We start from the raw sequence: 12,180 nt of genomic DNA, 5'->3' as shown, positions 1-12,180 counted from the left end.
AGTAGCACTCCTCCTTACACGTTCCCCTTGAGATGCTTTTCCTGAAGGGGACCCCATGGAGAATGGTCTCTTCTTAGACGGGCCTGTGGCCACTGCCCCGTTTCAGACCCCTGAATAAAGACTGTCCAGGGAATCCTGTTCATATTGAGCCAAACTGCCTGTTTGCCCTCTAGGTACCCAGGGTGGGTTGTGTTAGGAAGCTACTGCCCCTGGGAGCTTGTTAGAAGACAACACATGCTTTTTTCTTAAGGTCTTGTGTTGAAGTGCTGGAGAGTCAAGAACTGACCTGGGCAGAGCCCCTAGACAACCCTGCAAGCATGGGCAGCGGGGTAGACCTGCTGCCTGTGGAGACTCAAGCCCGCTGGGAACATACCAGAGCTGAGACTACAAGACTGCTTGTGTGTGTGTGTGTGTGTGTGTGTGTGTGTGTGTGTGTGCGTGCGTGTGTGCTGGATCGCCTGGCCTTGATTCCTGGTCACCCACCACTGTTATTCCACGGCTGTTTGTTTTCTGTTGCTGCTGCTGCTGTTTAAGGAACGTGGTGAGCAACGTTAGCTCATGGTGTTCTTGAACCCCTCATCGCCCCTCCTCCCTCCAAGGTTCAGTCTTCCGTGGCCGTGGGCACACCTGACTACATCTCACCAGAGATCCTGCAGGCCATGGAGGATGGCATGGGCAAATACGGGCCCGAGTGTGACTGGTGGTCGCTGGGCGTCTGCATGTATGAGATGCTATACGGAGAAACCCCGTTCTACGCAGAGTCTCTGGTGGAGACATACGGGAAGATCATGAACCACGAGGTGAGATGCGAACGCTGTTCCAGCGCCTTCACGGGCTGGGGTGGGAGGGACAGGGAGACAGGGGCACACATGATATGGGGACACTGCACACATGGGACAGAAAGGAAGGCATGCTTCAAAGATGTCTCCTGTGTTCCAGCCCTGCAGTGCGTTTCCCATTGTGTTAGCCAAGCGCTGTGCGGGCCCCATGGCACACTTGTCTGTGCTCCTTGGTATTTTGAGAGCCAGAAATCAAGTCTGTCAGGCTCACTGTGGGCAGTACTTAACTGCTCAGCTATGATAGTTAATTAATTTACTTATGTATGTGTGACACGTGTGTGGATGTATGTGCCACAGTGCATATTGGAAGCCAGAGCATGACTTTGTGGCGTTTCCTCCTCTCTCTGTTGGTTCTGGGATCAAACTCCAAACACCAGGCGCCGCGAGGACAGGAATGGAACTGGTCCCCATGTACGGTGGCTTACCTGAGCTGTGGGAAGTGCACCTGGAACTCGGTTAGGGTTAGGTGTATTTTACCCACAAGCTGTCTTGCAGGCCCAAAGGGAATGCTTTTTTTGTTTGCCATTTTGGAATTAAAATTCTTTTAGCCAGTGGGGCAGTGGTGGCACACACCTTTGATCCCAGCACTCAGGAGGCAGAGGAAGAGGCTGGTGGATCTCTGAGTTTGAGGCCAGCCTGGTCTACAGAGTTCTAGGACAGCCAGGACTGATGTGCTAATTAATATCAAATAATATTAATCTATATATTTTGAGCGGATAAACCAAACAGCAGACCAGGCCAAGGTAGTTCCACGTGGGAGAGGTTTATTGTGCAGAGATAGAGGGGCGGTGAAGTGGGTAGAAGGGCAGAGAAGAGGAAAAAGAGAGAAAGGGGGAGAGAAGAAAGAAAGAGAAAGCGAGGAGGGGGTGATCCCCTAATTTATACAGAAAATGACGTCACACCAGTGAGGGTGGGAACTGAGCCAAGTGGGTTGTGGGATTGAGGGTCGTTGTCCTGGCAATGCAGGTCAAGGGTCACATGGTTAGGCTGGGGCTTGGAGTGTCCTGGTACTAACAAGGACTACACAGAGAAACCCTGTCTCAGGGCTTGGGGGTGGGGGAATTCCCTAGCTTCAGCTTACACCTGGTTAATGATGAAGTCAGGATTATTCTTGTGCTGTCCTCGACTTGGGTTTTCCTGACAGTCTTTGGCTGCCCCTCCTCCCCAGGAGCGGTTTCAGTTCCCATCCCATGTCACCGATGTCTCTGAAGAAGCAAAAGACCTTATCCAGAGACTAATATGCAGCAGAGAGCGCCGACTTGGGCAGAATGGAATAGAAGACTTTAAGAAACACGCATTCTTTGAAGGTCTGAATTGGGAGAATATACGAAACCTTGAAGCGCCCTACATTCCCGATGTGAGCAGCCCTTCGGACACGTCCAACTTCGATGTGGACGACGACATGCTGAGAAACATTGTGAGTGCCAGGCCCGTGGCCTCCTGGGGTTGCTTCATGGTGGGTCTGAGTCAGCAGTGTCTGCTGCTGTCTACTGACTGCGTCAGCCAGTTGTGGAGCTGGAGCTGGAGGGGCGGCTCAGCAGGATTACCTGGACTCTTCCAGAGGGACCCAGGCTCTGTTCCCAGCACCCATGTGAGGCAGCTCAGTGCTGCCTGCCGCTCCAGCTGTAGGGGCTCCAACACTCTCCTCTGTGTTTGCAGGTGACTGCATACATGTGGCGCGCACACACACACACACACACACACACACACACACACAAAACCTAAAGCAGCTGGGTGTGGTAATGCACACCTTTAATTTCAGCACTCTTGGGAGGCAGAGGCAAGTAGATTGCACAGTTCAAGACCAGCCTCATCTCAGAGTGAATTCCAGCCCTGTCATATGTGCATGGTTAGACCCTGTCTAAATATTACATTGTTTAGGTTTGGCAGTTACTTTAAAGCTTTCAGCTTGATTTTCTTTTTTGATTTAAAAAAAAAGCGCCCTCATTGTAACACACATGTGAGACAGTATGCTCTCATTGTAACATACATGAGACAGTTTTTCTTTTTTTTTTCATATTTTACACCTTTTTATTCAGTGTTAGATTGGTTATTGTGCTACAGCGTCATTGTTCCCACGGCTGCTTCATGTATGTAAAGGCTTCAGGAGCCGGGGGGGGGGGGGGGGCTAGCCTGTCAGCCTCTACCTGGTGAGCCATCTTGCCAGCCCACGTGGCTGCTCCTCTGTGCAGTGGAGCTCACAGTAGGGACAGTGGTGACAGGTCCATGGTTTTGGTTTTGTTTCTGTGGCCCTGTGCTGCTCATTTGAAGGTCAACTTGTGTGACGTGTGCTGTGTGTTCTCCTGTGCACAGGAAATCTTACCTCCCGGCTCTCACACGGGCTTCTCGGGACTGCATTTGCCCTTCATCGGTTTCACATTCACGACGGAAAGGTACGCCTGGGCTGTCCTTCTCATTGCTCTTCCCTCAGAGTGGGCACAGCCTGAGAGCTCGGCCGTCGGGGTGGGAGGCTGTGGCTCCGGGAGACACAGGGGATCCCTTGTCGGTTACTGATGACTGCTATAAAAAGCAAAACAGCGAACGTAGTCACACACTCCTTCACAGTGTTTTGGTCAACAACAGACCCCACACAGAGCGGTGACCTGGAATTCCCCTTGCCTTATGGTGCCAAGGTCTGGTTACCACTGTAACTACATATGTTCGGTGGACATGCCTGCCGTGTAGCAGCTGACTGACTCCTGCCGGCTCACACGGCTGCAGCACGCTCTGGTGGTTTGTGCAGAGCAGTCGTCCTGCAGAGAAGGCTCACTGTACAGCAGGCGTCCCACCATGCCCGCAGTGGCTTAGGTCACTATACGGCGGGCGTCCCACCACGCCCGCAGTGGCGTAGGGCGCCGTGTGCTCTGCATCTCTGATTGCATGTCTCTCTCCTGCTTTTGACTTGATCTCAGATTGTGTAAGAACACTCTAGACTCTTGGCACAAGGTCACCTGTCAGCACTGTGTCCCTGTCATTAAGCAATGGATAACTGCACTACGTATCTTCTGTTCTCTGCTACATGTTCGTTTTTTCTTCTATAGTCCTTTAAATGTATAAAAAGTGAGGCTGGAGAGATAGCTTGGCAGTTAAGAGGGAGGCTGCTCTTCTAGAGGACTGGGCTTCTGTTCCCAGCGCTTGCAGGACAGCTCAGAGCTGTGTATTGGTGGTCCCGGAAGCTTAGATGCCCTCTTCTGGCCTCCTTGGGCACTGTGTGGATTGGGTACCCAGGCATACTTGCAGGCAAAACATTCATACACACAGAATAACATGGGAAGACTGTGGGAGTGTGGTTCAGTGGCAGCACTTGGCTAGCATGCGTAAGGTCCTAGTTTCCATCCCTGCTGGTGGGGTGGGGAGGGAAGATGGGATGGGACATGTAGAGAACATTCTTAAAGGTTACATGGAAGGTTCAGGAACAGGATTGGGTCCGCAGGCTCTGCGTATAGGCTATCAGGTAGTAGGATTTACTCTGATGAAAGCCCATGGTGTCTACAGCTGTTTGCACTCGTGCTCAGCCAAGGAGCCTTTAGAGCCCACTGCCTCCTCTCATCAGTTCTGCAACCCTGATTCCTAGTTCCCAGCAGTGAGCTGGAGTTCAGCTCCTCCTATGATATGAATTTGACAGTTCCAGGAACATCCATCCATCCATCCATGTGTGGCCTCAGCCAGTGGTGTTGATGTGGTGTGTGTGGCTGCTATCTCTGGTGCCACAGTGACGACTGGCACCCTGTTGCAGACGTGTGCCAGGTGTTTTCAGTGATTCAGCGACCACAGCACATCCCCACTCACAGGGTGCCGGTCACCTCACCCTGTGAGGCCCAGGCCTTCCTGTCTGGTCATGAATCAGCTGATCAGCCACAGCTAAGCCATTTGGCCAGGGCACTTCAGACAGTATGCTGTTTGGTCTGCAAGGCAGGACCAGTGAACCACACTTGCCTGTAAAACCAGCAAAATGCCTCCCTTTGCTTTTCCATCTGAACGTGAGGAGTGATTTCCAAGTCAGCATCCATTCCCTGTTGCCTCCCGTTCGGGCTCCCACTCCCCACCTAGCCACGGTAGTAAGGAGGCTCCTCACACAATAGAGCCTTTTTACAGGTACTGGTTTGCTTCTTTAAAAGCCTCTCATCCCAGAAAGTCTAAATGCTAATGAAGCCACTGCTGGCTCCCGGTCGATGATAAGAAAGCCTGTTGCTCCATTTACAGCTGCTTTTCTGACCGGGGCTCTCTGAAGAGCATGACTCAGTCTAACACGCTAACCAAAGACGAAGATGTGCAGCGGGACTTGGAGAACAGCTTGCAGATCGAAGCGTACGAGCGAAGGATACGGAGGCTGGAGCAGGAGAAGCTGGAGCTCAGCCGGAAGCTGCAAGGTGAGTGGCCGGGCAGGCCTGATGCGGGCTGGGCTCCCGCCTTGCACACGGGGCTAGCTGCTCTCAATGCTGTGTCTCCCTCAGAATCCACCCAGACTGTGCAGTCCCTTCACGGTTCCACACGGGCCCTGGGCAACTCAAACCGCGACAAGGAAATCAAGAGGCTGAATGAAGAGCTTGAACGCATGAAGAGTAAAATGGCAGGTGAGTGCTCCCTCCCTCCGGCAGGTGGGTGCTCCCTGGCTGGCAGCCTTGTGCCCTTGGTTCTTGAGCTAGGTTGCTATTTTCAGTTTCTTTCTCTTAAAGTGGAAAAGTAGGGGAACGACCAAGCTTTTACAAGCTTACGTGAATCGTAGCCTGTTGTCTATATTTAAAATTGTTTCCCCACCTCACTTGGCTCTGAGAACATTGTTTTTCCTATGACCTCTTCCCTTGTACTGAGCTTGCCTGGCCGTTGCCTCAGAAGCCCAGGGTTCCGCCTCCACCTCTGCTTCTCCTTACGTGCAGCGTTGTGTCTGTGGGTGTGTTTGTGCACTGTATGCATGCTGGAACCTGTGAAGGCCAGAAGAGGAAGTCCTGTTCCCTGCACTGGGAGTTAGAAGTAGTGGTGAGCCACCAAGCGGGTGCTTGGAACCAGAACTGAACCCAGGTCCTCTGCAAGAACAAGGACTTTTAACTGCTGAGCCATTTCTCCAGCACCTTCCGATCGTATTTATAGTTTGTGGTCATGGAAACTTCTAAGGACCCCGATCACTCCTGAGCCATATACCATAGCCACATGTGGGTAGGCTCCTCGGTCAGCCTCTGTCTCCAGGTTAGATTTGGAGTCTGTCTGCTCCGTTTCTGATTAGGCCCCACTATCCTGATTTTTAAAAAGGTTAGGGCTGAGTCGATTATTCACTAAACAAAGTACCGCCTTCCACTGGGACAGAGGCCAGCACTTTGCTGGATGTCAGAGGGCCTGAGGCAAATGAGCACAGGCACCAGAGGGAGGTCTGTCTGTGAGCGGAGGTCTCCAGAATAAAACAGAAGCAGAGTATAACAAGCAGTTAGGCTAGCCCTCGGGGAGCTGGCAGGGAGCGGCAACTCCGGACGCCATGTGCAGGGGAGCAAAGGCCTCTGAGGGAAGACATCGCGAGGCTGGCGAGATGGTGCCGTGGGTGCTTGCCACCAAATCTGACAGCGTCCAGTCCCTGCTGCCCACGAGTCAGCCTCTGACTTTCACACCCTCACTGTAGCATACACATGGGGACAGACAGACAGACACACACACACACTAAATACATGAAAACTAGTGAAGAAGACTGCTTCCTATGAATCCCGAGGTAACTCCAACTCAGTAAATCAGCTAACACCAAGTCACTGTACGCACAGGAACACAATCCAACTCTCTTCTGTCCAGATTCAAACAGGCTCGAACGCCAGCTGGAGGACACAGTGACACTTCGCCAGGAGCATGAGGACTCCACACACCGGCTGAAGGGCCTCGAGAAGCAGTACCGCCTGGCCCGGCAGGAGAAGGAAGAATTGCACAAGGTAGCGCAGGCTGTCTGAGTGAGGGAACTGTGTATGTGTGAGGGGACTCTGCTGCCGAGACCTACTGTGAGGAGGATTGGCTCACGTGGTGCTGAGCACCTAATTCGCACCCTGTTCCCGGGAGCACTCTGCAAACCCATGGCCATTTCTGGTCATTTCTGGCCAGCATTTGAATCGCTCTTAACTTACGTATGACAAGACACAGTTCCTGGGTTTCAGAGTCTTTGTTAGGGAAATGTAAAACCGAGAACTCTTTTCCTTCAGCAATTGGTTGAGGCTTCAGAGCGATTGAAATCCCAGACCAAAGAACTTAAAGACGCGCATCAGCAGCGAAAACGGGCCCTGCAGGAGTTCTCAGAGCTCAATGAGCGCATGTCGGAGCTCAGGTCGCTGAAGCAGAAGGTGTCCCGTCAGCTCCGGGACAAGGAGGAGGAGATGGAGGTGGCCATGCAGAAGATCGACTCCATGCGGCAGGACCTCCGCAAGTCTGAGAAGTCCAGGAAAGAGGTAGCTTCCCTTCCCGTGAGGATGCACGTATGCTGATGAACATGTGGGCACGGGACAACGGCAGGAGCCAGCCTCCTCCTCCACTGCCTGGGTTCCCCGGGGTCAGAATCAAGTCAGCAGGCTTGGGGACAGTGCCTTCTAGCACTTGACTAACTGGGACTTGGGTGCAGACGTCAGTCCTGCCTGGAACGCCCCTGCCCTGGACGGCTTCCAAGCCCTCCTAGGAGCAGCCGGTAGACTAAGCAACACGTGGCTTTAAGTCCTGCTAAGTGCACTTGATGGATCGTGAACCTCAAGAGCCTGCAGTGCTGAGCACTCTTCATGTCTAGGCTCTGTGTTCGTCCCTAAACACCTGACCGTGTTCTTGGTTGATTTTCTAACCCAGATGGACTTGTGGTGGTATCAGTGGGCTCACAGCTTAGGTCAGTGAAACCCCTGAGAATTGAGGATGAAGTGATGGGGACCCTGAGCTTTGTTTTAAAGCAGCCAGAGAATGTGGGCACAGGCAAAGCAAGCTTGGTCTCTAGCTAATAGTCACCTGTCAAAGCTGGATCATGGGTGTGTGCGGTTTTCTCTCCTTTAGCCGATGTTTGCATTTTTCATTTAAAAACTAAATTGTAAGTGTAATAATTTTTTTAATTACACCTTCACATGTCAGAGTTGTTTCTACAAATTGGGACCTTTCCTTGAATTTAAACCTCAGATTATCTATTTAACTAGAACGCAGGCTTGTTTGATTGCTAGTGGTCGTAGCCAGCCATTGCAGCTAAAGTGTCCCTCAGCCTTCAGCTCATGGCGAATCTGGCAAAGGGAAATCTGTACCGAGACTCTCGGGCCGTGTTCTGTTTTACTAAAAGCAGATCTGCTTTCCCTAGCTGGAAGCTCGGCTTGAGGACGCAGCTGCCGAGGCCTCTAAGGAGCGGAAGCTCCGAGAACACAGCGAGAGCTTCTGTAAGCAGATGGAGCGCGAGCTCGAGGCCCTCAAGGTAAGGCTTCCCCGTGTGCGCATGCACGTGGCCGCGGTGCTGGCTATCAAGCATGGTTGGACCCGTGTCTCCCAAGCGTCTTCCAGGAAGTCACAGGATGGGAGGAAGTGTAGGGGGTGGCCACTGCCTTTCTAACAGCTTCATTATAAAAGCCACATTCATTTCTCTGTTGTGTGGAAGTATCAGGTGTTTGTGGTCAGTATTGCCAAGTTAGCAGATGTTGCCTCCTTCTGATCCTGATCAAGTATAGGCACTTGGGCATGCTCAGCTCTGGAAAAGCCGTGTCAGGTCCATGTCCTTTGTTGATGCTGCAGAGACAAGCTGCTCCACACTAGGACCAACTGATGGGGTACGAGGGCAGTAGGAAGTCCAAGAGAAGGAACAGTCATGAGTGAGGGCCACCAGCTGCTTTCATCCGCTCTCAGTGTAGTGTGGTATGGGATGGGTGAGCTGGACTGAAGGGGCTGCTGGGGCCTCATAGTTATCATGGCAACTCTCTCCTTGAAGCCCAAGACATTTATTCCTCTGTCCTCTTCGCTACCATCGGATCCAGTCGGATCCAGCTCTTGGCAACCCCATCTCCTAGACTGCTTCCTGGGACTCTCTGCCGGCTCTTTACCTGTCTGTAGCGCATTCCTCACATACAGCCACCAGGGAGTATAACAGAAGTATCAGGGGCATCCAGCTCCTTCCTCGGTACCCTCTGGACCTGGTCTGCAGAGTGGCTGCTCAAGCTGAGTCAGCTCCACAGCCTTCCTCAGCCATGTCAGCCTTCCTCGTAGACCCGGCTCAAACTTCCACCCCCAGCACGCAGTGCTTAGGCTCCTCCAAGGCCAAGATGGCACCACACATCCTCTGTCCCACCACGTTCCCTCTTCCCTCACTTAGTGGGTTTCTGTCACCTCCTCCTGCTCCTGAGAACAGGGACCTTAGTGTCACCCCAGTCACTGGGAGATTTGTGACAAGCAGTCAGCACTCAGTGTTGGTAGGTGAATGGGTGGTGGCTGCTCTGCCTGGTACAGTCCTAGATGCCAGCTAGTAGTAGAAGAAGAAGAGACATCGTGGCCTTGACACCGAGGCTGTCATTTCAACCTTCCTCTGAAGGTAAAGCAAGGAGGCCGGGGGCCAGGGGCCGCGTCGGAACATCAGCAGGAGATCTCCAAAATCAGGTCGGAGCTCGAGAAGAAAGTCTTGTTCTACGAGGAGGAGCTGGTGCGCCGAGAGGCCTCCCACGTGCTAGAAGTAAAGAACGTGAAGAAGGAAGTCCACGACTCCGAAAGCCACCAGTTGGCCCTGCAGAAAGAGGTCCTGATGCTGAAAGACAAGTTAGAAAAGTCAAAGCGAGAACGGTAAGCATGTGATGCCCAGGTGAAAACAGCAGCCCGCTGCCACGCCGCAGGCACGTGAGCGAGGCGCTCTCTCCTCCACCTCCACAGGCACAGTGAGATGGAGGAGGCCATAGGCACCGTGAAGGACAAGTACGAACGGGAGAGGGCCATGCTGTTCGATGAGAACAAGAAGTTAACAGCAGAAAACGAAAAGGTGACTTGATGTCTCTACCACCGCTGGGGACGTGGAGGCTGGGAGGACATCACTCCCGGGGGACGATGCTGTGGGGGGGATGTCGCTCCTGGAGGGTTGTTGTGTTGGGAGGATATTGCTATTGTTCACTCTCAGGCCTTTGAACGCCTGGTGCCTGTGTTAAATACTTTGTTATTTAGGTAAACTAATATATTTTAAATGGGGTGCTTTGATTTGTTGAAACGCTGCTCCCCACCCCCACCCCGTCTCTGTCACTTCTCAGGTTAGACTTTTACTGAGCTGAGGCTTGGGTTAGGAACGGTGAGAGCCCCACAGTGCTGATGAGCTGCAGAGCCGGGGTTCCCCTGCTGTAGTGAGGAGGTGCCAGACACACATGTGATGTGGTGACATTGTTTAATTTCAGCTTTGTTCCTTTGTGGATAAACTAACAGCCCAAAACAGACAGCTGGAAGATGAGCTGCAGGATCTGGCATCCAAGAAGGAGTCAGTTGCGCACTGGGAGGCGCAGATCGCAGAGATCATTCAGTGGTGCGTGCCTGGCAGGGTGGAAGAGGCGTCTGTCTTGGCTGCACTGTTCCCTAAAGGCCGGAATGTGTCTCGCTGCATCTGGCTGAATCCCAACCTCTGGGAAGCAGTGGTCCTCGCACTGCACTAAGGGTGGGGGGACCCGGTAGGACTTGGCTCCTAATGGTGGGTGACAAACAGGGGAGAGATTCCATGGCCAATGTACACATGACTGGGGAGACCCTAAGCTGGGGCAGAACCGGTGTCCACTCCATCGAGGCAGCTGATGTTCTGGCCACAGTGATGATGTCCTGCGGAAGGCAGACACTCCTCCTCTTCATAAGATAAACATTGATTCCCTGTGTAGGGTCAGCGATGAGAAAGATGCCAGAGGCTACCTTCAAGCCCTTGCTTCTAAGATGACCGAAGAGCTTGAGACCTTGCGAAGTTCTAGTTTGGGATCCAGGACACTGGTAAGATGGTGTCTAAACCGTGATTTCTTCTCCTAGAAAGCTCACTGCTGGTTTTATTGTAAGCAAGTGTGGACAGGTCTTGTGCCGCTTGCAGGACACATGGCAGCTGTCCGCCAAGCATCGCGTGGGTTCATTTCTTTAGTTGTTAACCTGACCAGGAGCTAAGCTATGACCGCAGGGTAGCAGGGCAGGCTGACACAGGGCACTTTACTGACAGCATCCTCCATGTGCTCACTTGGATCTGTTTTGAGCTTGAGGGTGGGCAGGCTCTGGGCTCTATGGAGACCTGACGCTGCCCTTATTCCTGTGAGGCAGCAGCCACACCCCCAGTTGTTTCACCACCACAGCTTCGGGGCAGTTACTACCTTATGTGATCTTGTGACATAGCCCAGGTTGACTTAGAAACCACTGTGTGAGCAAGTCAACCACTCTCTTCCAGTCTCCTCTTCTCAGGTGTGTGTGTGTGTGTGTGTGTGTGTGTGTGTGTGTGTGTGATGTATTCATGTATGAGTATGTGTGTGTGTGTCTATGAATGTCCACATTTATGTGTGTGAATTTGTGTGTGTGAGTATATTGTGTATGTGTGTTCATGTGTGAGTGTATGAGTGTCAAATGTGAGTATATGTGAGTGTGTATATGAACATGTGTGAGTATGTATGTACATGTGTGAGTAGAGTATGCATGTATGTGCAATTGTATATATGCATGTGTGTATGTGTGAGTGTGTTTGTATGGCTGTGAATGTGCGTATGTATGTGCATGTATATGAGTGTGTGCATGTGTAAGTATATGTATGTGTTGAGTATATTGTGCATGTGTGTGCCTGCATGTGTGTATGTGAATTATGTCAGTGTGAGTTATGTTAGTGTATATGTGTGTGTTTGAGTGTGTGCATGTATGAATGAGTGTGTGTGTGTGTGTGTGTGTGTGTGTGTGCATGAGAATATAGATGCTCCTAGAGACCAGAGGCATCAGAACCTCCTGGAGTTGAAATCACAGGCTGCTGGGAGCAGCTGGACAGGGGTACTGAGAACTGAACTTGGGTCCCCTGCCAGAATAGTTCATGCCTTTAACTCCTGGAGCCGTCTCTCTAGCCCGTCTTCCTCTCTTAAGAGTATGTGTTTAGAGCCGGGCAGTGGTGGCGCACACCTTTAATTCCAGCACTTGGGAGACAGAGGCAGGTGGATTTCTGAGTTCGAGGCCAGCCTGGTCTACAGAGTGAGTTCCAGGACAGCCGGGGCTACACAGAGAAACCCTGTCTCAGAAAACAAAAACAAAACAAAAAAAAGAGTATGCGTTTAGGTGGCTCAACAGTTAAGAGCACTCACTGCTCAAAACAAAAACAAAAACAAAACAACAAAAAAAGAGTATGTGTTTAGGTGGCTCAACAGTTAAGAGCACTCACTGCTCTTCCAGAGGTCCT

The 12,180-nt window shown here is 51.9% G+C and overlaps 1 protein-coding gene across 3 annotated transcripts in view; it reads left to right on the top strand.

The window, feature by feature from the left end:
* The window catches only part of Cdc42bpb (CDC42 binding protein kinase beta), an 86,342-nt gene that overhangs the window by 51,098 nt on the left and 23,064 nt on the right, over positions 1–12,180 (top strand). For all 3 annotated transcript variants that reach the window (XR_001780447.2, NM_183016.2, XM_006515763.3), the window contains exons 7-18: positions 600–800; positions 2,008–2,256; positions 3,153–3,232; positions 5,043–5,209; positions 5,294–5,413; positions 6,612–6,745; positions 7,010–7,252; positions 8,128–8,238; positions 9,343–9,587; positions 9,675–9,780; positions 10,184–10,308; positions 10,652–10,757. Coding sequence is in view for 2 of the 3 variants with exons in the window: in NM_183016.2 (NP_898837.2) it covers positions 600–800; positions 2,008–2,256; positions 3,153–3,232; positions 5,043–5,209; positions 5,294–5,413; positions 6,612–6,745; positions 7,010–7,252; positions 8,128–8,238; positions 9,343–9,587; positions 9,675–9,780; positions 10,184–10,308; positions 10,652–10,757 (1,887 nt within the window). In the remaining variant the exon portion in view is untranslated. The remainder of the gene's footprint in view (positions 1–599; positions 801–2,007; positions 2,257–3,152; positions 3,233–5,042; positions 5,210–5,293; positions 5,414–6,611; positions 6,746–7,009; positions 7,253–8,127; positions 8,239–9,342; positions 9,588–9,674; positions 9,781–10,183; positions 10,309–10,651; positions 10,758–12,180) is intronic.

This window comes from Mus musculus, chromosome 12 (genome assembly GCF_000001635.26).
Source record: "Mus musculus strain C57BL/6J chromosome 12, GRCm38.p6 C57BL/6J".
Taxonomy (NCBI): domain Eukaryota; kingdom Metazoa; phylum Chordata; class Mammalia; order Rodentia; family Muridae; genus Mus; species Mus musculus.
The sequence above is the reverse complement of the archived record's forward strand: the minus strand, read 5'-3'. Positions and strand labels throughout refer to the sequence as shown.